This window comes from Sebastes umbrosus, chromosome 20, assembly GCF_015220745.1.
Source record: "Sebastes umbrosus isolate fSebUmb1 chromosome 20, fSebUmb1.pri, whole genome shotgun sequence".
NCBI lineage: Eukaryota > Metazoa > Chordata > Actinopteri > Perciformes > Sebastidae > Sebastes > Sebastes umbrosus.
The window spans coordinates 3,625,371-3,651,009 of NC_051288.1; the positions used below are offsets into that span (position 1 = coordinate 3,625,371).

General features: G+C 41.7%; 1 protein-coding gene across 16 annotated transcripts in view; it reads right to left on the reverse strand.

The window, feature by feature from the left end:
• Positions 1-25,639, reverse strand: part of cacna1g (calcium channel, voltage-dependent, T type, alpha 1G subunit) — a 351,728-nt gene that overhangs the window by 213,296 nt on the left and 112,793 nt on the right. For all 16 annotated transcript variants that reach the window (XM_037754983.1, XM_037754992.1, XM_037754991.1 and 13 more), the window contains one exon: positions 5,450-5,583. In XM_037754983.1, the coding sequence (XP_037610911.1) occupies positions 5,450-5,583 (134 nt within the window). The remainder of the gene's footprint in view (positions 1-5,449; positions 5,584-25,639) is intronic.

Consider the following 25,639-nt stretch of genomic DNA (forward strand, 5'->3'; position numbering starts at 1 on the left):
TTCCTCACTCCCCCCTCGTCCTCCTCAGTTATCCTTTCTGTCTCTCTCCGGGAGGAATCCAGCCACAGAGAGAGTGTTAAGTCAGATCAATGTACTATGGATAGGATAGCCTGTCTGCTACAGTAAGTGCTGGCTTGGAACACTCTCCTATTTGGACTCCCTCGGCTATTGACTGGGGCTCCACTGCACCAATCAATAAATAAATACATAAATAAATGTCTCTTAACAAGTCATTCAATCTAGAGTCTAAAAATGAAAATTAGTTTCCTTACACTTGGGTGCAATCAGTTATTTTTAATGCAAATAGACTTGTTTTGAACAGTTTTACTAAATGGGCATGAAAGAAATTATCTGGCTTATTTAGACATGGTTCAAAACTCTGTCTTGTTTAATTTGAAGAGATAAATGGTACTGCATTAGAAATATATACAATGTTTCACTGTTCCACTTCATCATTTGTGATAAGATGTGTCAAATCACATTATATTTTCATGTTTCAGTCTGTGGCTTCAATCAGGGAACATCCCTCCTAAAACCTTTTTTTTTAAATAGCTAAAAATGCAATCAAAGTTACAGAGCTGATAAGGCCGATAACAAACTAGGCTACACCACAGTGCCAGATTCATTAAGCTGACTGCACTCTGTTTGTTTTGCTGACTCTAACCAAGTAGTTCCAGGCGGTTAGACTGTTATCAGGTCATTAAATGTGCGTTATCAGCCTCATAGATGTGGGTCAGTTGTGGCCTGCTACACACACCGGTAGGTTTTATCATCAAGTCATATGGGCAATCACAGAAAAGAGGAATAAAAGAAGCCGACAGCGACCTAGTAATTATGACAGGAGCAAAAGCAGAAGTCAGGCGTTGTAGTATATAGACAGCATGAAACTTCATGTGGGTGGAGCTCGGGGTTGATGAATAGGAAACAAAACACAGGGCTTTCACGCAGGAGACTGGGGTTCGTGTGAAACCAACAACATGTAGTTGTCTTTGTGTTCACAACCTTAAGTTTCACTTTTCAAATGTAGTTATTTTAAGCCAAAACACAAACTTTCCCCCTAAAATTAACTAAGTGGTTTTCTTCCCTAAACCTAAAGAAGTTGTAGTTTGGTTGCCTAAACCTGAACAAGTTGTTTGTTTGTGCTGAAAACATAAAGTTTCATTCAGTTTGACAACGCATTAGAAATGTTGCTTTCGAAGTTTTGCTTATAAGGACTGATAACACACATTTAATGAGCTGACAAATTGGGTGGTAGTTCAAACGTATATATTTTTTTTAGCCAAACCCAGATCTTTTCTTGAACCAACCAAGTTGTTTTGTTGCCTTAACAGGTTCTGCACTGCAGGGGCTTGAACAGGCGCACTGATCGCCTGTGTTGCTGGACATTCGTAAGAGAACGTACAGAAAATATCAAACAACTTTTAAGGTATCAATTGAACCTTTGTATGAGGATGAGAGGATAAGTTGTAGGTCTGGGAAATATACAACAGACTCTTGGATACCACACAAAAACACAGAATGTGTCTATGCATTAAAACCACACCCATCTTGGCTATAGGTGACGATAAAACAACTTGTATTCTGTGTTCACGGCTCTGAACAACTAGACAGGTAAAACAAACAACTTAGGAGTGTTAACACGAGTCCTCTGAAGCCATCAGGCAGTGATTTTTCTCTCACACTGGGTGCTGTCATCAGCTTTTTCACACTTCACACAAGTGCAGCTGAAGAGTGATGCCTGCGAGTTGACGCCTAAGAGCAAACCAAGCAACACAGCTCACAAATGAAACATCAAGTGATGCAATTGCAAAAAATGACTTATGTGATGACCGTTTTTGTTTGTGAAATTGAAATGTCATTTATCAAGTGTGAGCTTTCATCTACCACCAGAAAACAAGAAAAAAAAGATGTACATTTTCTCTTTAAAGTAGGAAACTCCTATCTCTTTTTATCTTTATGCAGCCTTGCTGCACTCCCTCCACCATTCACCAGCCAAAAGCTCCCTTCACATATCCCTCTCCTTCTCCACCTGTGTGGTACACCCCATCCCTCCATCATTCCCTCCTGACAGTGAGGTGATTAGGAGAGAGCGAAGACCTGCTGAAAAAGCAGCTTAGCTGTAATTATCCTCTCGGAAAGAAACAAACAGTTCATCAGAGCCTTCCTCCGCAGACTTAACAACTGTTGCCGGGGTATATCAAATGCTCGACAACCAGCCGTTACCTAGGTTACCATTGTCTCCGTATGGCTGAGGGCTCTCCGTACAGATGAGTTGTTTTTTTTTTTTTTTTTTAAATTTGTTCAGATATGTCAACCCATGAAAACACCAAAACATATTAACATTAAAACACACACATGCATGCATGCTCACACCATCACCTACACGCTCAGATGAAAGCCAACATACATGACCGATACAGACATAGAAATAGACTTCATTTCTTGTGCCATGTTTTCTGTCACGCTCCATATCGTTCACACACACACACACACACACCCAATGCCAACCTTTTTCATAAATCTTTTTTCTTTTTTTTCACAGTTAAAGATTAAAGAGTGACAGGAAATATGTTGAGGGAGAAAAAAGAGGGTGATACGCGATAACGGCGCCGGGCTCCATTTGAAAGGAAGACATCACAGTTGCATGTCAGAGCACATGCGGACTAGCTGGAGCAAAATACAGCCTGAGCCTGTGTTGGCTTCAACAGTTTCCATCAATGTAACACCGTGAAGTCGAGCAGGAGGTGTAGGATCAAAGTCTACATGTGAGAGGTATTAACAGGATTTCCTCCCATGGTGTCCATGTACATGACATGAGTATGTTGCTGCACCGGTTGTCTGCTGTATATGAGCAGAAATATTTTCTCTCTCTCTCTCTCTCTCTCTCTCTCTCTCTCTATATATATATATATATACACAAAGTATATATACAGCATATATACTGTATGTTTTAGTGTATATATTTTCACCATATTTTGCACCCAACACATCATCATACTGAAACAACGGAATAGGTTGTTTGCCAATGACAACACAAATGACCTTTGGAGAGTATTTGCGACAGGCACACGTGAAACGCTCACATTTTTAAACACATGGTTAACATTATGGATTGAAACAAAACTACTTGGTTTGGTTTAGACAACAAAACTACTTGTTCATGTTACGTTTAGGGCTGTCAAAGTTAACGCGATAACGCAAAATCATTTTAACGGCACTAATTTCTTTAACGCATTAATGCAATCGACATTTTGGATGTTGCAGCAGGCTCAGTTTTAAAGCTAGAGTGCAGATCTGGCATCATATGAAACTAAAAAACTTAAGGAATCCATTGGTACCAACAACGTCATACTAGCTTGTCGTGAGGAAGGCTAAAATAGCTCCAAACTTGAGCTAAACTTTGGCAAGGCAAAACTGGCAAGGCCATTTTCAAAGGGGTCTCTTGACCTCTGACCTCAAGATATGTGAATGAAAATGGGTTCTATGGGTACCCACGAGTCTCCCCTTTACAGACATGCCCACTTTATGATAATCACATGCAGTTTGGGGCAAGTCGTAGTCAAGTCAGCACACTGACACACTGACAGCTGTTGTTGCCTGTTGGGCTGCAGTTTACCATGTTATGATTTGAGCATATTGTTTTATGCTAAATGCAGTACCTGTGAGAGTTTCTGAACAATATCTGTCATTGTTTTGGTTGTTAATTGATTTCCAATAATAAATATATAAATACATTTGCATAAAGCAGCATATTTGCCCATTCCCATGTTGATAAGAGTATTAAATACTTGATAAATCTCCCTTTAAGGTACATTTTGTACGGACAAAAAATGTGCGATTAACTAGCGATTAATCACGATTAACTACGGACAATCATGCGATTAACCGAGATTTAACATATGAATCGATTGACAGCCCTATGCAATACATAAAATGGGTGGGTGTCTCTATTGCCATTATGTTTTATTATGAAATTCCGCACAATGATATTTCATCTAATGCCTATTTTTCACGCATGTATATTCCTTCCTGTGCCGCTGTAATGACCCAGTTTTCCCCACAAGTACATTATAGTTCCATCTGAAAGCATCAAAGTAGAACATCTCTATTCATCATGTCTTCCTTTTCAATGAACATTACACATTACACCGGCTTCTCTCACTGCCTGTTGCTATAGTTTTAATTAGAAGCTCCTTTCATTGTCCTCCTTATCACTCACTGGATTAATGCCTGAATATCAGACATTAAGGTATTTCCCATCTAGTTCCTTCTGGTACTCTGGCACTGGATCAGTGAGCAGCGACAGTCAACAGGGAAGCAGCTTTTACTGTCTATACTTCCCCTCAGATGTATGAAGCAGGTAGAGTAGAGGAATTAAATGAATGAGGGCTGCAGGAGGAAGCTCAGGGTTGCAACTGCATAAAAGAGCAAGACGGCGACCTTCGACTGCTGCTTACAGGTGTGTTATCGCATACGAGTAGGTGAAATGTATCTCATCTCTGCTTTGTCACGCACACACACGCACGCGCGCACACGCAGGGAAATGCGCCGTGTTCCCGCTGATGGACAACAGAAGCTGTGGCAGGAGGATGGCATTAAAAAGCAGCAGGGGACGTAGTGTGATGAAAATGTCAGACCGAAACCAGCAGGCTATGTTCTGTAACATGTATAATCAAATTACAGTGTGTCTGTGTTGTGTGTGTGCATTGCTGCGTGTACATCAGTGTCTGTGTGTGTGTGTGTGTGTGTGTCACTGTGTGAGTTTCTATGCCCACTGTGTTCATAGACTGTTAATATGCATCTGTATGCATAAACGCGCCTTTGTGACTGGATTTGTGCATTCATGTGCATGTGTGTGTTATGGCAAAAAAACAAATTCAATCTGCAAATGAAGTAACGTTATAGAGTTGAACAAGTAAACAACATGAACAAGTTCAAAAGAAAAACTCATTTTGCATTCACACCCTCGCTCTTTAAATCTGATCTCACTCTCTCCGGCTGCTTGACAGATTCTGAGCACTTAAAGAATCTAAGAGGGTACTTGCTACCAATTTCTATTTAAAAGGCTTTTACAGGACATTCGGGGTAAATTCATTTAATGACAAACCCAGTGGAGCGCACAGGAAAGAAGCCTGGGTGTTACATAGAGGACCGGTTCTAACAGGTTCATGCTTCAAATCCAGTGTCGTTTGCTCTTCTCTGGGGCCAGCGAGCAAAGACAGCCCCTGCAGCTTGTTGAAATCTGGTGACAATTACATTTACAAGCTCAGAAAGTCTACTAGATTCATGAATCTGTCCCTGCGTGCTCAAATCCCGACATGCAGATTGATCGCTACTCAAATTTGTTGCATGTGTGTGTATATATGCTTCCTGTGCGAGCCTCCAGTGTTTACGCATGGTTATGCTTGGCCACCTGTTGTGTTTGTGTGCGTGCAACTGCGCGACTCACCCAGCCACCACAATGAAGAAGTCCAAGCGGTTCCACGTGTCTCCGAGGTAACACTTCTTGCCAAAAATCCCCAGAGCCACCATCTTGATCACCATCTCGATGGCAAAGAACGCAAAGATGAAGTCATCGAATTTCTGCAGAGAGAGAGACAGACACAGAAAATACGACTTAGCATTATCATGGAAAGTAAACAACACAAAGAGCAGCTAAGTTCTGCAGGTATTAAACCAAGTCATAAACCAAAGTATTGGACAAAATTACAATTTACTAATCGCTGAACTTACTACAATTCATCCTCAGGGGAACACAATTGTATCTACCAAATTCCATGGAAATCAATGCAATAATTCCTGAGACATTGAGACATGTGACATTCACTCAAAACCACAATCGCCAACCGTGTGACGGTGGCGCGAGAGGAAAAGCCAAGTGTTCACCGAAAACATCAGGATACATCATCTGGGAACCATGAATGTCTGAACAAAATGTTGAGCCAATACATTTAGTAGGTGTGTGAGATGTTCCATTGGATGTGTGAACATTTTGGCTTGCTGGTGGCAAAAGAACAAAAGTCAAGGTTTCATCAAAGTCAGTTGGCTTCATCTTCTGGGAACCATGAACGTCTGCACAATATTTAAATGGTAATCCATCCAATGGTTGTTGAGATATTTCCGTCTGAACCAAAGTGGTGGACTGACCAACCACCCAACAGACCTTTCTCTCTTCTTGTTTCTTGTAATTTAGTGGTCAACATATCCTATATATACTGTATATTATACAGTATATACACACATACAACACACCACACCAAGGCGCCCTTTAGCGTCTGTATATGACGCACTAGGCTTTCATCTAACTCGCAAGTAAACTCATCCAGCTAACCTTAACTAGCTCTCGTCTTGCTGATTTCAACACATATGTGTTGTTCACAGTGTACTATTATAAAGGGAAACAATACATTTTCTATCGTCCCCGGGATGCCATTAGTCTCGAGACCTGACGGTACCTGCGGCACTGTAGAAAAACAAGTACCTATAACCTATGAGATCGGACAATATTATCAGCCATATTAATGTAATAGTCAGGCTCTGATATAAGTCATATTTGAGGTTTAAAAATAGCCCACTGAGAACCTTAGACAGTAATGTGATACTTTATTAACTCCCACAGAGGAACCCTCTTTTCTCCTTGCCCTGCCGTCAGGAGGGCAGGCTCCCTGTGGAAGGACGGAAGAGAAAAGAAAAAGAAAACAGCCTCTGTGCAGCTACAAAGGAGTTAGTGTCTTGCTCGAGGACACTTCAGCAAGCAAGATGCTTGTCGACCACATGGGTCCACTGGCCTAAGGATGGTTGTGCACACCGTGAGGCAGACCTAACAGGGGCTCAAGTGACAAATGGCCTCAGTATATAATGTAATAACCTGTAACAGGCCTCTCATAGCACTAATCAGTATTCCTGCCCTCATTACTGGGTGTCTGGCTGTCTGGTCGAGCTTCATCTCTCTCTCCATCATTATCAAACTGGACCGAAGAAGAAAACAAGGACGAGAATGAGGACGGGAATTGGACAGGAATAATAAATAAATAAATAAAAAACATAACCTTAATTTTTGAAATATGAAAATCAATAAGTACATTTCAAATCGCAGAAGAGAAGGAATTGGAGATGAGGAGGGGAAAAGAATGCGGCTCAAAGACAAAAAAAAATGAAAGAAATATTCTGGAAGGAGATCAAGGCACAGGACACCCACTGATGGATGAGTCATCCAAACATGAACATAGAAATGTATAAATATATCAAATCCTGTTAGCTTAGGCAGAAGCTAGCCTCACGCTGCTCTGAAGTTCACTGTAAGTAAAATGGAGAGGTTCACACGGGAATGTATATGCTGTGTGCGTGTGTGTTTGTGTAACTCAAAAGTCTCTTCCGTCCCATCTTTTGGAGAGCACTCGTGTAGTCTGTCAAGAAATCCCAAAAGCTTTTTACGCAACATATGGGGTTGCACTGCTATTTCCAGGGCATACAGTCTATCAGACGGTTGGTTTCTTTAGCAAACAGCTGCCCAAGGTTTCTCCCTAATACTGACCGTACATCACTCCTGATGTTTTACACACCACTCATTTACTCCAAAGAGGCAGAAGAGCCTCAGAGCAGATTGTTCAGCGATGCATAATCACCCAAAAGAAAAAGTTCAGTGTTTGATCTAAATTTAATCCGGACGGTCTCACTGCTGGAACCAACTTTTCTATGTCTCGGTACATGGCAAATCGTAACAGTGATATGGATGTTTTATGCATCGTCATCGTGTAAGCGTCGCCATTATGAATACCATAACATTACTTAATGGAAGTACTGTACCATGATCACAGCTTTCTAATTGCTGTACCATTTTAAATGGTCATATAATCAAAGTGACTGATGACTTTGAAGGTGTTGAAAGCAATTCTAATTCAATTACATGACATATTAGTGCAAGATAATATATTTGCCCTAGACGACCTCCATAATTGGCTTAGCTTTTTCTTAGCCTCATATTCAGCTTTTTCATTTCTTTTAGTGGGATAGTGGGGTAGTCTGCCTTTGGATAATTCCACTAATTCAACCAGTGGAAATTAACTTTTTTGTCCACCTGCCACTGTGGCTGGTGTACTCCAAAATCTACCTTATTGGACCAGCAAAGAAGCACTGTGTCCTCGTTAGTAATCAGCTTTTCAGAAGATGCTTTGCACAGTGGATCTTGCATGACGGATAGCAGGGCACATCAACAGTCTGCTGGAAAGATAACAAGAAAGTCCAACTATTGACAGGCGTTACGACCCAGGATGCACGACTGAAGGAGAACGAGCGATGAGAGAAATAGAGAAGAGGAGAAATGTTTACCGCCATGCTGAGCATAAAATGACTGCATTGCTCTCTCCTCTAACACGCCATCCTTTTCTTCTGTTTAAATGATGGAGCCGTTCCTTTTGTCTCTGCTGGGGAGTCATTACTCATCTATTTTGCATTAGCTAAAGCCTGCACCCCTGCAGAACCCGTAATATAAGAATCCCCTTTAAAGAAAAAAATAAAAAAAATAATGAAGCCAAGAACCAGGTGTGGACGGGCCTGTGGCACACGAGCCATTCCCTGGACCTGAGCCTGCTCTGACTATGTACAGGTATGGATGAGGTGAACTACGTGACCATACATGAATGGACACAGCCTGGTCTCATCTCACATTCATCACCATTTACTCTCTGATCACATATAAACCACATCACTGCCGAAAGGCGAGACAGATGCTTTCAAATGAAGTCACGTGTGTTAATGTCAACGCTAAAAATGTGTCCATTTAATCTCATTCTAGCATGGCCACATTAAGTGTGGAGGGGTTGTGCAGGTGGACATGGACAATAAATATATATTACATCTTTATATACAATGAAAGGGTCTCCTATAAATTACGTTCCTGTGCAACTAAACTGCATTCTCAATTACGTTTTGAGGGAAACGTATTTTGTCTTTGACGCATCACAAATACGTTTGTAAAGACGATCAGCGGAAGGCGGCATCAAGTGTAACGAGCGACGGGCAGAGCAGGGACGTATTTCACGCAACAGTTGATGAAAGTTTTGTGGTAAAATAATGTTATTGATGTTATGTTATTAAACTTAATGTCAACGTTCACTCTTTTTAAATTACATAAAAAAATGTAGTAATTTTAGCCAAATCATGATGTTTTTTTACTAGGGCTGTCAAAGTTAACGCGATAACATGTAAATTTGTTTTAACGCCACTGATTTCTGTAACGTTTTAACACAACTGATTTTTAGGTTGTAGCGGCTCATTTTTAAAGCTGGGGTGAAGCTACTGGCATCATATGAAACTAGAAAACCTAAGGAATCCATTGGTTCTAATGTCATACATGTCCATGGCATACTAGCTTGTCGCGGAGCAGGTTAAACAGGTTGTAACAGGTTGTGTTCTTAATTGATTTCCAGTGATAAATATATACATACATTTGCATAAAGCATGTTGATAAGAGCATTAAACACTTGACAAATCTCCCTTCAAAGTACATTTTGAACAGATAAAAAATGTGTGATTAATTTGCGATGAATCGTGATTAACTACGGACAATCATGTGATTAATCGCCATTAAATATTTAAATTGATTGACAGCCCTATTTTCTACTAAACCAAGTAGTGTAGCCGCATTTTTTCTTTGTGTTTTTTTTCCCCCAATTTACAACGTTAACCACATGTTTAAAACCGTTTAAAACTGCGACTGTAATCCAGGAGAAAATATGTTACCTTCGAAACGTTTCTGCGAATACAGTTAAATTGTAGGTTGGTCACACACACTTGGTCACACACACTTCAGATGTACACATACATGCATTAAAGACAACAGGACATGCTGGCCTGAGGCATTCCCCAGCTTCTGCAATCAGGATATTGATTCGCCGAAAATTTGTATCACACATCAGTGGAGCGTGAAGCATGTCGCATGATCCTGATGAACATGGAATGGATTTAAAATCCAAACATACAGGAAAAGCTTCGTAGATACAAACATCAATCAAAGGCTAATATCTCTAAGGCTTCCTGACATTGATGATACCAAGCTGAGTGTGCGTGTGTGTGTGTGTTCACCGTCACCATGCTTCACTGGCTGTACGCCCATGTGGAGACCGGAGAAGCCTAACACACACACACATGTCTGCCTCACAGGGTATAGACACAAGTGACCTGTGCTTAATGGCTCACTGCTCTCGCACTTCCCAATTTATACCCTCCACTGCGTCCTCTCTCCCTGTGAGGAGATTCACAGAGGGTGCAGAAGATTTGAACTCCGTTGGATATTTTCTGCAACTTTTCGGAATATCCCCCCAAAGGATAATGAGACTTTCACATTATGTGACAACAAAACTGAAAAAAAGTTAATTATAATATCATCCAGCCTAATCCCAGTTCGGACAAGCCTCGCAAAATTGGCTTTCATTCGGCGTGACAGTCACAAAAGTGTGAAATAGGCCAACAAATGAAAGCAGAGGACTCAGAGGTGAGTCAATCCTATCCAAAACTCTTAGAAACAGTGAGGGATGAATATTCATAATGTGGAAGCAAAGTGGTGAATTAGATAATATAAGGGATGGGTATACAATGTTCAAACTGAAACCCTTTTAACGGGTATATCATAACTCATAAACAGTTTCAAAGGGCCCAACTTTTCATTCAGGTTTGGCATGTGTTGTTATTGCATATTGTGCTCGTTGCTGCCGTGGCTTTGCACTGCATCTCACAGATAGCATTTGTCAATGAAACAGTGTTGGCAGCACTGTAAAATCTTTGTCTTTTGATTTTGTGTAGGTGGTACTGTAGACAGCACTGCTCATCCTTCTATATTTATTCCAAACAAACCACTGTTGCTGCTTGCCAGAAATGGACAAGCCTTCACTTCCTGTGCACCAGAGATTTAACAGACGCCGACTGTTGAGAACAGCAATTGCAAAAAGCTTCATACTGTCAACTGTGGGTGCGGGATTAATCACTATTAAGTAACTGTTAAGCAACAAAGTGGCAAAAATGTATATGAATTAGCAGTAGGGCCTCGGCATTGTTTCAAAAATGACGATGCCAGTGCCCTTAAAGTGATACCGATACTAATAGAGTACTTCATTCAATATCCATCATGTGAATGGAAGCAGTGTGTGTCCCACTGGCTGGCTAATCGCCGCCGCACTCCACAGCGCTCATACAGTGGTTACCACAGATAACGCCAACCCCCAACCTACAGTGGTGGGACCGCGTTGTCACAGAAGCGTAACGCCCAACCTCTTGTAACGCCCACATTTAACAACACATCTACAATTTGGATCCATCGATTGGATGCCTTAAAGTACTCTGGTCTTAAAGAGGATATAGACCTAACATGCTTTCTGTGAAGTAGAAATATTTATATATATTTTTCTTCTGTCTGTATATATATATAGCCTCCAATGTCTGTTTTGCAGCCTCCGTTGAAAAGTAGGAGTAGTTTCATTGATGATGGACATAAATTACTTGTTTCTGTGTTATTTTTTTGTGATGTTTTGTAATATTATGGTGATCATGTGTTTGCCTCCCATTGGTTGTTGATACCATATAGGTGAGGCCACATCCGCTTTGTCTGTTTGTTTTTAAGCCCTGACGGAGACCTACAGTGGTCGAAACATGTTGGCTTTTTAATGATTTAGCCGCTACAATAATTTTTTTTTTTTTTTATATATTTCCTTCCTCGTTACCACTTGTTTTAGTATTTTGGAGTGCCTTCCTGTCTATCCTGATTTCTTTTCCCCGTTTTCCAAGAGCACCCGACATATTTTGTCTTACGGTTGAATACACGGAGCGACCAGTTATCTCTCTTTCCACATCTACAATTTAGTTTCACTTTTCAAAACCAGCACATTTTATGCCAATGAAGAAAAAGAAGTGGTGGGATACACATTAAGCCTTTAGCCACTCTTATCTTGTCTCCCACTCTTGTCTCCCTGCAGTAACAGCTGGATGGGATTCCTGCTGTATGTGAGCTACTGTCATTCCTCCTCCTCCTCCTCCCGTCTACCACCGACTTCCATCTCTCTCATCTTTATCTTCCTCTTATCGTTTACTCCCTCAGCCTCCCCTTCTCTCCAAGGGAAGCCGTATCACTCCCCTGTTAGTGTGATTATGTCTCCCGCAGTATCTTACTGTGTGCACTGCTGCATCGTGGGTGCATAATCATGTGTATACGGTATGTGTCATTTTTCATGTGCTTGCTTATGATAACTTTGACTTTATTTTTTTCTGTGTGTGTGTGTGTGTGTGTGTGTGTGTGTGTTCATATCACGACCATGTGCTTCTGTGTGTCAATCTCTCACACACAATTACCCTGTATGGACACACATAAAGCATTCAGACAGTTTATTTCTCCATGTGTCCTCAGGCTTGCGTGAACCTCTCAGCCTAAACAGTGACACCACACGCCAGCTTTAACAGCCCTGTGTGTGTGTGTGTGTGTGTGTGTGTGTGTGTGTGTGTGTGTGTGTGTGTGTGTGTGTGTGTGTGTGTGTGTGAACACCCATGTTGCTTCTCACATTGCCTGAGAACAAGTGTAAACACACGTGTCCACCAGGCACACACACAGACATCAGCGGGCTTTATTGCGTGTTATCAATACGTCAAGCGAGTGCCAACATTACACGCTCTCTCATCACCTCCTGAAGGGAGCCTTTATGTTCTAAGTGCACTTAATCACTGAGTGCACTTAAAAACACTCCCTAATGACTTGACGCGGCTCACTCCAAATCCTCAAGTGTCAAAGTGGTTATTGGATACAGTATTGTGCCCAAGTGTGAAGCGCCGCAGCCCTTTGACAAATGATCAGAAACATTCCGGCGCACGATTCAAATATTGCCATGTGTTTCTGCACATGAGCACAGGCTGCTGTGGTTAAATAATCAGCAGCCAGTCAATGCAGGGGGGACTTAATGACATGAGGGTCTGTCTTTCAAGTAGGAGGAAGTCCACAGCAAGTATCCACCCTGCTAAAGTGACCCTGGAAGGCTAGCAGCTCCTTGGTGTGAGTGCTGCAGCTGACCCTTACCTCCGACAGAAAATGTTGGCCTTGTACGTTTCTGTAAGTTACAGAGACGAGAACATATTATTGGGGGCGCTGTCGAGCGATGAGCGGATAGGACGCAGCCACCTGTAGCTCCAGCAGATTTACGTTTAAAATTCCATTTTTTACCAAAACCACTCGAAAATAATTCAGGAAGGTCATCAAGAATATAATCGAAGCCTCTGGGGAAGGTAAGAGAGGAAGAAATCCGTGTGAAAATGCCGAAAAAGGCCAACACAAAGCTGGACCCGAGCGAGGGAACAGGCCCGAATGAAGCCTCGGGCTCAACTAGAGACGATAACGCCGGAGGGGTCGCCCGGACGGCGGGTAACAGCGACGTGCTGGGGGCCATAGCAGCGCTACACGCAGAACTGTTCCTTATTAAGTCGGAGATTTGTAAGAAGATTGAAACCGAGATCTCAGAGGTTACGACTACATTGAGAGGGGAAATAGCACAACTGAAGGCCGAAAGTGACGCGGCGATAACAGCGCTGAAGGCCAGGATGGACGCGCAAAACCAAACTCTGAAAGAGTTAGCAGACGCGGCTAGCGGCTCCTCGGACACGATGCAGGACTTGGAGGACAAGGTCAAGAAACTTTCTGGGCAAGTTGAAACTCTCTCAGAAAAATGCCTAGACTTGGAGGGGCGCTCGAAAAGACAGAACTTGAGAGTGGTCGGAATAAAAGAAGGGAAAGAAACTGGGAAGCAGACCAGGGAGTTTGTGGCTCAGATGCTAGCGGAGGTGCTAAACCTAGCAGAAACACCGGAGATAGACCGAGCCCACAGGGCCCTGAGGAGACGTCCTGGAGACAACGAGCCACCACGGCAGCTGATCGCGAGGGTACATTACTGTCATGTTTATGAAGACATAATGCAGAAAGTGATGTCCATCAAGGATTTAACATTTCAAGGACAACGGATCCGAATCTTCAGAGATTTCCCACCTGAAGTAGTTAAACGCCGAGCTGCGTTCACTCCAGCCAGGACGATGCTACGCGACAAACCTGGAGTCAGATTTGGACTTTTGTACCCAGCCAAGCTACGAGTGTCGCACAACGGATCAGAGAGGTTTTTCACCGACCCGCAGGAGGCTCGTCGTTATGCGGAGCGCCATTTCGGACCTCCAGGGGACGGGGTATGAGGACCGGATAACGAGGGCCCTCCACTTTGAACTTCAGAGAATTACTGAGAGGACTTTCCGTTTAGGATCTCCAAAGAGAGACTGAGATTGAGGACTCCAACAGGAGCCTCTTACAGGTGAACGTCAGGGTGGCTTTTGCAGAATGTTATTTCTTGTTATATTGAAGGTTAAAGTGCACATTCTGCCACTGTTTACATTCGTTCTAAAGTGCCACAGCCCATTTTGTTCAAAGTGTTTAAGTCTAAGTTTACTGATGTAGTTCTGCTACTGATCCGTTGTATACAGTTGGGCTTATATTAAGCAGACAATTGATTAACAACTGCTGCTATTTTTCTTCCAGTATTTTTGTAGTGGGTGCTATTGGATAGAGCACGTTTTCTATGTTTACATTCTGAGCCTGAGGGGAACTGGCTAAGACCAATGTTACTTAATTATGACGGAAATACTTAAAGAGGAGGTCAAGTTAAACATACTCTCTCTAAAATCCTTACTCACCCTTTTTTTTGCAGTTGTGCAAGATCTATCCCCTTGAATAATAAATAATATACCTTATGTTAATTCTAGAATTTTTGGTTTTGGGTTCACTATATAACTGTGGGGCTACACCGGAAGGTCAGTATGGTAGTGATTAAGAATTGGTTGTTAGGTAGTTGGTGCGGAGTTTGGACTTCTGGGAGAGAGGGCTGGTCCCGCTCCCAGAGGTCTAAATGTGGGTGCACCAAGGGGAAGGTGAGTGTTTTTGTGTTTTTGTTGTTTTGTTTAAGGGTAGGAAGGGGGGCGGGTGGGGAGCAGTGCTACATAGGCTGTATCATTTAACGACAAATGGCAATGCGTCAGAATCATTACAGGAGAATGATATTTCCTTATGGTTGCACCGATAGATAAGGACGGAGATATAGGAACGGGAGGAAATTTAACTTTTTGCACATGGAATGTGAATGGAATAAATGAACCAGTAAAAAGGGGCAAGGTACTGTCGCACCTGAGAAAGTTACGGGCCGATGTGATTTTCTTACAAGAGACGCATTTGAAAAATGAAGATCATGGTAGAATTAAGGATGGATGGATAAGTCAAGTATACCATTCCAAGTTTTCAGCCAAGGCTAGGGGGGTGGCTATCCTAATTCGCAAAAATGTTCCATTCTTACATCAGTCTACAATTGCAGATAAAGAGGGAAGATATATTTTGGTTACGGGTGAGATTCAGTCCACACCAATTACATTGCTGAACATATATGGGCCAAATTGGGACGATCCTGAATTTTTTAGGAAAGTCTTTAGTTTGATACCGGACATTTCTACCACAAATTTGCTGATTGGGGGGGATTTTAATCTAGTCCTGGACACTTATTTGGACAGATCATCTACGCGAAGAATGGCATCATCTAACGCTTCTAATTTTCTGAATTCATATATTAAAAATACAAACTTACTGGATGTGTGGAGAATTTTAAATGCAACAGGTAGAGAATACTCATTTCATTCTCAAGTTCACAATATATACACCAGAATAGACTACTTCTTGTTGGATGCCAAACTCCTGCCTGGAGTTCAGAATGCGAAATACCACGACATTGTCATTTCTGACCACTGTCCCGTCTCTCTCTCATTGAGGCTGCTCGAGGCTGAAAGGACCTATAGATCCTGGAGGTTTGATCCCCAACTGCTTACGAAAAAACGTTTTTGTGAGTACTTAGAGACTCAGATGAAGTTGTTTTTTGAGACGAATGATAAAGATGATATTTCACCGACTTTGTTGTGGGAAACTTTTAAAGCATATACAAGAGGATGTGTCATTTCCTTTCAATCCTCACAAAAAAAGCGCGACCATTTTGAAAGATCACAGTTGGAGGACCAAATACGAAAATTAGACGCAGAAAACGCTGCCCAACCGTCCACTGAGGCGCATAATAAAATTTCAGCCCTCAAATACAAGCTCAATCAATTACTCTCTGAAAAAATTTCAAGAGCTTTCATATTTACTAAACAGACATTTTTTGAATTTGGCGATAAACCGCACAAGTTGCTGGCAAGGCAGCTACGGAAAAGGGAAAGTGATAGGACCATTCATAAGATAAAATCGGATTCTGGAACTCATATTACCTCACATAGTGACATAAACAGTACCTTTCGGCAATTCTATGAAAAGTTGTACACCTCCCAAGCCCAGGCACCACCCGAGGTTATGGACCATTTTTTACAGGCATGTGATTTGCCCACATTATCACCGAGGGATCAAAATTCCTTGGAGACAGAAATTACATGTGAGGAAATAAAGAAGACGATCAAGTCGTTAAAAAGTGGTAAAAGCCCAGGACCAGATGGGTTTTGCAATGAGTTTTATAAAAAGTTTGATAATATGCTAGCCCCATACCTGTTGAGGATGTACAGAAAGGCGTTTGAGGTTGGCACACTACCACCAACACTAAATGAAGCTACTATAACAGTTATTCCAAAGAAAGGGAAAGATTTAGAGCAGGTAGGTTCATATAGGCCAGTGTCACTATTAAACACAGACCAAAAAATCTTGGCCAAATCCTTAGCTAACAGACTCGGTCCTTATATGGCTAAATTGATACACCAGGATCAGACAGGGTTCATTCCGAAAAGACATTCGTTTAATAACTTCAGACGCCTTTTTAATGTTATGTACTCTCCCAGACATCCTAAGGAAGATTTGTTCATCTTGAGCTTAGATGCGGAAAAGGCCTTTGACTGTATGGAATGGCCCTACCTATATGCAGTACTAGAAAAATACGAATTTGGCACAAAATTTATTGCATGGGTTAAGATATTGTATAACAATCCCAGTGCTAGAATCCTTACTAACCGGATAGTTTCAGAAGCATTCAACCTTTGTAGGGGCACTAGGCAGGGTTGTGCTCTGAGTCCCTTGCTGTTTGCTCTAGCATTGGAGCCTCTTGCAGAAACAATCAGGGCTCACACTGAGATTTTTGGTTATAACACAGAATATACTTCAAATAAAATTTCGCTGTATGCGGACGATATTTTGATGTACATAACGAGGCCACTGACTTCTATTCCTATCATATTGGAGACGATTGACTTATTTAGCTCCTTTTCGGGATATAAGATAAATTGGAGCAAGAGCGAACTGATGCCGGTGCGGTGTAAAGACCCAAGTATGCTCGAACAGATTCCATTTAAACTGGCTTTGGAAAAATTTACATATTTGGGGATAGAGATCACGAAGAAATATAACTCCCTATTTGAAGCTAATTTTATGACTATGTTAGACAAGTTTAAAACCAAATTAGAGTTTTGGAAAACCTTTCCAATTTCTCTGATAGGTAGAGTGAATGCAATTAAAATGATCTGTCTCCCTCAACTGTTATACCTCTTTCAAAACATACCTATATATCTTACTAAGAGCTTTTTTAAAAAACTCGACTCCATAATTCTACCATTTATCTGGAATTATAAATCCCATAGAATTAGGAAAGACCACCTGTGCAAGCCTAAGGGGGATGGGGGACTGGCTCTACCAGATTTCAGGCTATATTATTGGGCAACAAACATTCGATGTGTTTCCTATTGGCTGGATGAAACGATTGTTCTCGACAGCTGGCCGGATATGGAGCGAGAGGACTGTCTACCCAGCTCACTTGGTGCTATTGTAATGTCTCCCATTCGTCTCAAAAAAGCATGTTATAATTACAATCCGATTATTCATAGCACTACTCAAATTTGGAAACAAATAACCAAACATTTTAAACTTAGAGCTCTATCCTTTACACTTCCGATATCGGCAAACCCGTCTTTTACCCCTTCAACCCTAGATGGAGCCTTTGATCAATGGAAAGAGTCAGGACTGAGTAGTGTTGGGGACTTGTACATTCGGGGTACGTTTGTTTCCTTTCAGCAGCTTCAGGAGAGGTATGGGCTGTCAAAAACAGATTTTTTCAGATATCTCCAGATTAGACACTTTGTGAAAACTCATCTTCACAATTTTGAGGTTGCAACACCTGATAAACTAGACCAGTGTCTGAGAGACTGTATAGTAGATAACCATCCAGTTTCATTTGTATACAATACATTGCAAGACCTTCAACAAGTAGATGTGAGCTCTATAAAAAAGGGCTGGGAAAAAGACCTCGGGATAGAAATAACGGAGAACATTTGGGACAAGATCTTGAAGTATGTTCACATCTGTTCTTTGAATGCCAGACACTGTCTGATACAGTTTAAGATTCTGCACAGGTTACATTACTCTAAAGTAAAGCTATATAAAATCTTTCCAGAAACGTCACCAAGATGTGAGAAGTGTGCCCAAACAGATGCAGATTTACTTCATAGCTATGCACTATGCCCTAAAATACAGGACTTTTGGGTTGCAATATTTTCATTCTTTTCTAAGATTTTTAAAGTCCAATTAAAACCTGATCCACTTTTGGTTATACTAGGAGCTTCCGAAAGCTCTAAAATCCTACAGAACACACAATATCATCTCCTGTCCTATGGTCTCCTTTGTGCAAAGAAACTGATTCTCTTGTTCCGGAAAGGGACAGAGGTGCCAACATTTAAATCCTGGATAACAACACTGACTGATACCCTCCACCTAGAAAGGATCCGATACACCCTTAAAGACAGACTGGAGGTATTTGAAAGGATTTGGAGACCGATGATCTCCTTTATAGGAGGAACAGACAATTAAGACGCAATAGACACATAGTCTTTAGTACCCGAGGTAGCACTGCTCAGGGATGGGAGGGTTCGGGAGGGGGGGTGGGTTACACCGGTTTATGTATATACTGTATGTCGCCAATGTCTCCCTGATTTGTTTGCCTTAGGGTGCTGTCTGTGTTTTTTTGTTTTGTTTTGTTTTCCTATCATTACGTATGTTTTTTGTATTTGCTTGTCTCCATTTTGTTTGCCCTTAGTTCCTAGTTTTGTCTGTTTTTGTTGTTATGTATAAAAAATGAGGCATGATAAACACCCCACAAAGTTTGTATCACTGACATGCACATGCTTCTTAATAAAAATATTTGAAACGAATTACAGAGACGATGAACGTAGACGTTTCTGAATTCGGTCAGTGCAAGTGACGTAGAACGACAAGCGACCTTTACTGAAAGTTACGTGGTATAAAAATTAGTGTAACAAGCGAGAAAGTCCACTAAGGACGGGTGGGAGGAGCGGTGGATGGGTCAAACACAGAGCTTTCGCCCAGGAGACCCATGTGAAACCAAAAGTAAATGTTGACTTTACGCTTGTTATGTTTGTTACATAACGTTATGCAAGTTCCGTTATTTAAGTTCTGCTGCTGCGATGTTACGCTACGTTGTTACGCTACGTTGTTACGCTACGTTGTTACATTGTTGCCTTACATTGTTGCCTTACGTCGTTACTTTTCTATTGCATCCACACGGCTCTCAACAATGCAACGGCTGAGCCGGCGGCTCGCAGCTAACAGTGCTAGCAGCGCTTACATTGAAAACAATGGCAAAAGTGCAGACAGAGCTAACAGTGTTAACCTGAGGGGGAACCGGAGGGAGGGTGCTATGCTTCTGCACAGCGCCGTTGGTCGGGACGGCGATATCAGCTGTAACCGCCGTATGAGAGCAGTGCAGAGCAACGGCCGTGAGCTAGTCAGTGGGGCACGCTCACATGCACTAAAAGCATGCACGGCTTACCCGGCCATGTCAACAAAGCAAGGAGAAGCTCTGATTACGACAGACCCACAAAGGGCGAGCGACTTCATGCTCTGCTCAGGTAGACATTACTCCTCTATATCTTCACATAGCAAATAGTTGTTTGCTGCTATATTAATGCTCTGGATATCTTATAGAGAACCTTTAAGTTGTATATATAAATGTATTCTTCCGGGCAGAAACAGGTGACATCAATTCAAACATTTCCCTGCAACCTCTCCCGAAAATAAATCTCAGCCACTATGTATGCTAATTCTGCCTGTCACCAGTCTGAATGCTATTATCACCGGGGTCAGATGCCTTCATCACATGCACACACACACACACAGGTGCACTGTGCAGGCAGGCGGACAGACATACGTGCCGATGCAGGCGGTGAATGCCTTGTGTGGTGAGGACAATAGGGCAGACTGACTGTAATCTGCCATTCAGTCGAGATCCACTCCTCACAGGTGGAGGGAGATAATATTGTGAGAGAGACTTTTCAGCTCAATCACGACCATTCATAGCAGTCGGGGTAAACACACGCATCGACACAAGATGTTTCTCCATCCTCTGGGCACATGCCAGGCTGACGTGGGGGTGAACCAGTGTGTGTGTGTGTTTGTGTGCGCGTGTTTTCCAATCAGGCCTGAAAGCTCCTACAGTGGTTTCATGCAGCAACAGCACTCTGGTTCTACACAAATGACAAAAGCTCCATCTCAGCAAGGAATTTAAACTGACTAATGCAGTGCTTGTTTGGGGCGTGGCCGTTCAGAGCGCACGCCCGTTCGGAATAGGCCGATTGCTTGGCTCTAGAGCTGTGTATTGGCAAGAATCTGGCAATATGATACGCATCATGACTAGGGGTGTAAGAAAAAAATTGCGATATTATGTTTTGGGATACTGTATTGATTTTCAAAAACGCTATGGATTTTTCATTAATAGTTTACATGCAAAGATTAACTCAGTAAATACTTTATTTCACTTGCAAAGAGATGCTCCGTCTCAGTGTATGTGTTCTCTCAAAGTAGCGCTATGATTTTGGACGTTACATGGACTGAGAAATGCAAATGCAGATCCCTCTGTTCTGACTGCATAAAAAAAAAAAACACGTTTTACTCAGATTTGATGCATATGGTGGAGTGTTCTTTATACTATACTACTAAAATTAGATTTAAAAAATTGCAATATATCACCTTGCTTACAGTATCGCAATATATTAAATCGCAACCACTTTATCGTGATACGTATCGTATCGCCAGATTCTTGCCAATACACAGCACTAAACATGACACAGGGGTAACGATTCAATATACTGCGATACTGTAGGTAAGGTAATATATCGCGTGCATTTTTTAATCATATTTTGGGAAAACTGTATAGTACAAAGTATAAAGAACACACCACCATATGCATCAAATCTGAGGGAAAAAAAGTTTACTTTTTTTATGCAATCAGAAAAGTGGGATCTGCATCCCTGTAAAATCCAACATTATCGCGCTTCTTTGAGAGGGCACATACAGTATTGACTGAGTTAATCTATGCATGTAAACTATTAATTAAAAATAGAGTCAGTGTTTTTGAGAATCGATACAGTATAACAAAACATAATATCGTGATATTTGATTTTTTTTAATATTTTCTTACACCCCTACTTGGCTCCTGTTATTACTGTTTATTGGCGTTATCGGGGGGGCCAGCCGTTCAGAGCCAATGGACATTCAGAATGCGTGCCCCCTGAAGTGCTGCTTGCAGCGTTCTCGAGAACCGCTCATTGCTCGTTGACTCCAGGGAAGTGAAGAAGAGTCGGATTGTAACGTTAGTATATCTAGCATCCAGCAGCAAAGGTGAACTAAAGCCAATGAGCCGCAGCCTGTAAAGACATGCTGCGGACGACATGCTGGACTCAGTCTGCAGAGCCCTGAAGCCCCTGTTCGCCTGCTTACACAGAGTGTATTAATATTGAAAGGATCGCCTGTCACATTACATAGGGCGGCTGTGGCTCAGAGGGTAGAGCAGGTCGTCCACCAATTGGAAGGTCGGTGGTTCGATCCCCGGCTGCTCCGGGTCACATGTCTAAGTGTCCTTGAGCAAGACACTTAACCCCAAATTGCTCCCAAAGGCTTAGCCATCGGTGTGTGAATGAGTATTTAGATTAGATTCTGATGGGCAAAGTTAGCACCTTGCATTCTATGAATGTGAATGATGACATGTAGTGTAAAGCGCTTTCAGTGGTCGGACGACTAGAAAAGCGTTATATAAATGCAAGTCCATTTACCATTGACACTGCGCGTCCTTGGGTCCCCAGCAATACACCCACCAAGTGTGAAGTAGATTGGATGAACGTTTCTCGAGATAAGCGAAGGACACACACACATACAGAAATTCCTTGCTTTAAAGTAAGATATCTTCTGCCTGCCAATTCCCTCTCGCTCCTCCTTTTTTCTCTTTCTTCTTCTCTCTGTGTATCTTTCGGTAACCCAGCTTTCCCATTGTATTGGCAATGATTTAATTCTCTTTCCGCAGACGCCGTTTTGTACTGTAGCTGCGGGGGGACGATGGAAGGTTAAGAGTGTGCCGTAGCATTCGGAGCGGACCGTGTTCCATTGAAATTTCTCCTTCAGGAAAAGAGACAATCTTTGACATTAAAGCTTCTACATTATAATCAGAGTTTGACATTTTTTCTGAAACTACTCCATCGGCTAAATCACCGTTTATCCCTTATTTGTTTCGCTCTCCTATAGCGTGCTCTCTGATGTTCCCTTCTGTACCTCATCTGCAGTCTGCCCAGGTTTGTTTATCATCTGGGATTAAGTGTTCTAAGGGGGGATATACCGCAGATAAGCAACACAGGGATACTACTTTCTGCTCGCTGTTTGGTGTGAAGCCTGAAGGATATAGTTTAGCAGATCACAGATACACTGGTGTCTGCATTGTGTTAGCTGATAAGTAACAAAAAAACTGCAGTAGAGAAATGCAAAAGATGTGTAATTTAGACATTGCATAGCTTTTCTTTCATGAATGTTTGTACTGACAACAATTGGATTGCAATAGTTGTCGAAACAATACACTCAAAACTAGGGCTTTCGCAATAACGACAATATCGACAAGCTAACAGCAGGGGATGGCAAGCAACCGCCACAATTGTTATGTTCAAGTTTTTTTTCTTTTAAAATTCTTTGCAATGGGAGTGCCGCAATAGACTGGTGATCTAGAAGTTGCACTAATACAGCATTTCGTGCTGTTGAGCCAATCATTATCACTGCAGGGGAAATTCCTTCACCGTGACAGCCCTACTCAAAACCGCAAATGTCAACCTGCTGGTGGCGCTAGAGGAAAAGTTAAGGGATCACTGAAGTCATTAGGATTTGGGTAATATGAATGTGTGTACCAAATTGAATAATTGTTGACATTGTGTGGACCAAAGTGATGGACTGACTGGCATCCCTAGAGCCACGCCGCTAACAATATCTGTGGTTGGCTTTAAAAAAAACTCAAATTGAGACTCTTAAACAACAAGAAGATGTATTAAATAACAATGTAATCATAGATTGAATGATTACTTTCGATATCATCCAACCATGCTGTAATGAACCTGAAAACAAGTCAGTTCAAAGTGACTTCCGAGTGTCATTAAAAACAAATTGTCAATAGGGCCTCTGGGTAACCTTTCAACAATGCTGACACACAAAGCGTGGGTCATCTTCCTCTCCACTCTGCAGCGACACAGTGGCCTGTGACCATTACAGTAGCCATTAGCTGTGTCAGGAGATGAGAGCTCATTTAGCCTGCATCAGAGTGGAGAGCTGTGGAGAGGCCTGGATGAGCACCCTCATTAGCAGTGATGCTAGCCTGATCGGGCCTGATCGGAGAGCTCGGCCACTAAGACCGAAAGAATAAAATCATGACAGAATGGGTCGTTTGCCAATGACTATGTTTACATGCACACTGTTTATACTGCTTTATTATTCAGAATATGACAATATTCCAAAATTGATATGGGTCATGTAAACAGCATATGCTGTTTGGATAGTCTAAATTAGGCCTTATTCCGAATGAAGCATTTTCCGATTAAGGGCAAAAACTGGAATATTTTGTGCATGTAAACATAGTTATTGATTCCGAAAACGACATATATGACCATTCTATTTAACGTTGTGAAACGGTCACAGTTTTAAACACGTGGTTAACGTTGATGATAAAATGGTTGGTTAGGTTTAGGAAAAATGAATGGATTGGGTTAAAATAGATTTGTTACGTAACGTACAAGTTACTATGTTAACGTACTTGACGTGGTCTGTGAAATGGTTACTTACTAACATACAGTAGTGATAAATTTCTTGCACAGACGACCTATACAGACATTTTCTGCGGAGAGGACGGCTTATTTCTGGGATATTAACCTCTGGTTTGACATAAGGAAGAGAATGACTATTTCTGATGCCAACAGATTACCTTATCAAATGTTCTCGTTTGTTGGTTTAGTTTAGAGTTTTTGTTTACCATCTTCCCACTTAATGAGTAAGTGAGATGTTAACAGCTGCAGACTTCACACCAAAATCCTTGCATTTTTTACATTTTTTATCAAATTGTTTGCACCAGTGAATCATGCACTTTTTGTGTAATGTTAGTAACTGTTAGTAGTTGTTAGGTCTGGGGGAGAAATACCATGACCCGAAAGCTTTTGTAATGCAGTAAGTATTTCATAAATGGTTCGAGTAACCAGCGTTACACGATTTTGGACAAAATTTTGTCAAAAATGTGGCAACATCTACACCTTTTAACTACCTACTTTAAGTTTGTTTTAAGCTTTGGAGATAAAGACCACACCACATCACACAAAAGTTGATTCTGCACACTTTGTGTGGGACTGTATTGTGTTTATGTATTCTTTCACAAGAACAAGTATAGAATTCCTGGTTTAGTTGAGACTCTTGTTTACACTGCACACAGAATAAGCACACTACATGAAACCATTTTCACCACATGGCATAATTTTTCTATTACCACTCTACTGTGCTCATCAAAATCAATTGGGAAATCATGTATTGAGGTTTGATGAGGTTGTAAGGCAAAACGAGCTCTTGTTAACTTCTTAAAACCCACCTGCCCGCCGATGGGTTAGAATTTAGGGTCAGGGTTCAATGATGACCGACAATATTTTGAATGATGGTAAAATGTTTTATAGTGATCAAAATCCTTCAGGATGTTTTACAGTGTCACAGAGGTGAGCGACAGCAATTAGCACATTGTGTATTTCGATGACTATGAAACCTTTTACCACCCTTCAAAACATTGTTGATCATCATTTAACCCTGACCCTAAACCAAGATGAAGACCAAGATGTGAGAGAATGTAAATAGAGAGAAAACTGGTGAGTCGGTGTGTTCCAGACAGTGTGAGTCGGATCAAAGACGGACCACAGCATAACAGTGTGTAGTTATGCGCCTTTACGATCTTTTAACATATCGTTGCGGAGAGTGATGGGGAGAGATTGAAATGGAGGAAGCGGGGAATAAATGAGAATGCATTTAACCTTGAGGCTGTACATTCATCTGAAGCTCCAGAGAGGAGACCCACTGAATTAAATCACATCTCATATCCCTGAGCAAAGCGATGGAAGGAGTCGATGAGCTCGGGCTGCCCGGAAACAAAATCTCCGCTCTTTGTGTTGCTTTTTTTTCATCTCAAACCCATCCTATTCTCCAAATTCGGCTTTCATTTTGCACCTCTTTATTCTTCTCCTCTCCTCCTTTTTCATTTCCTCCCATCTT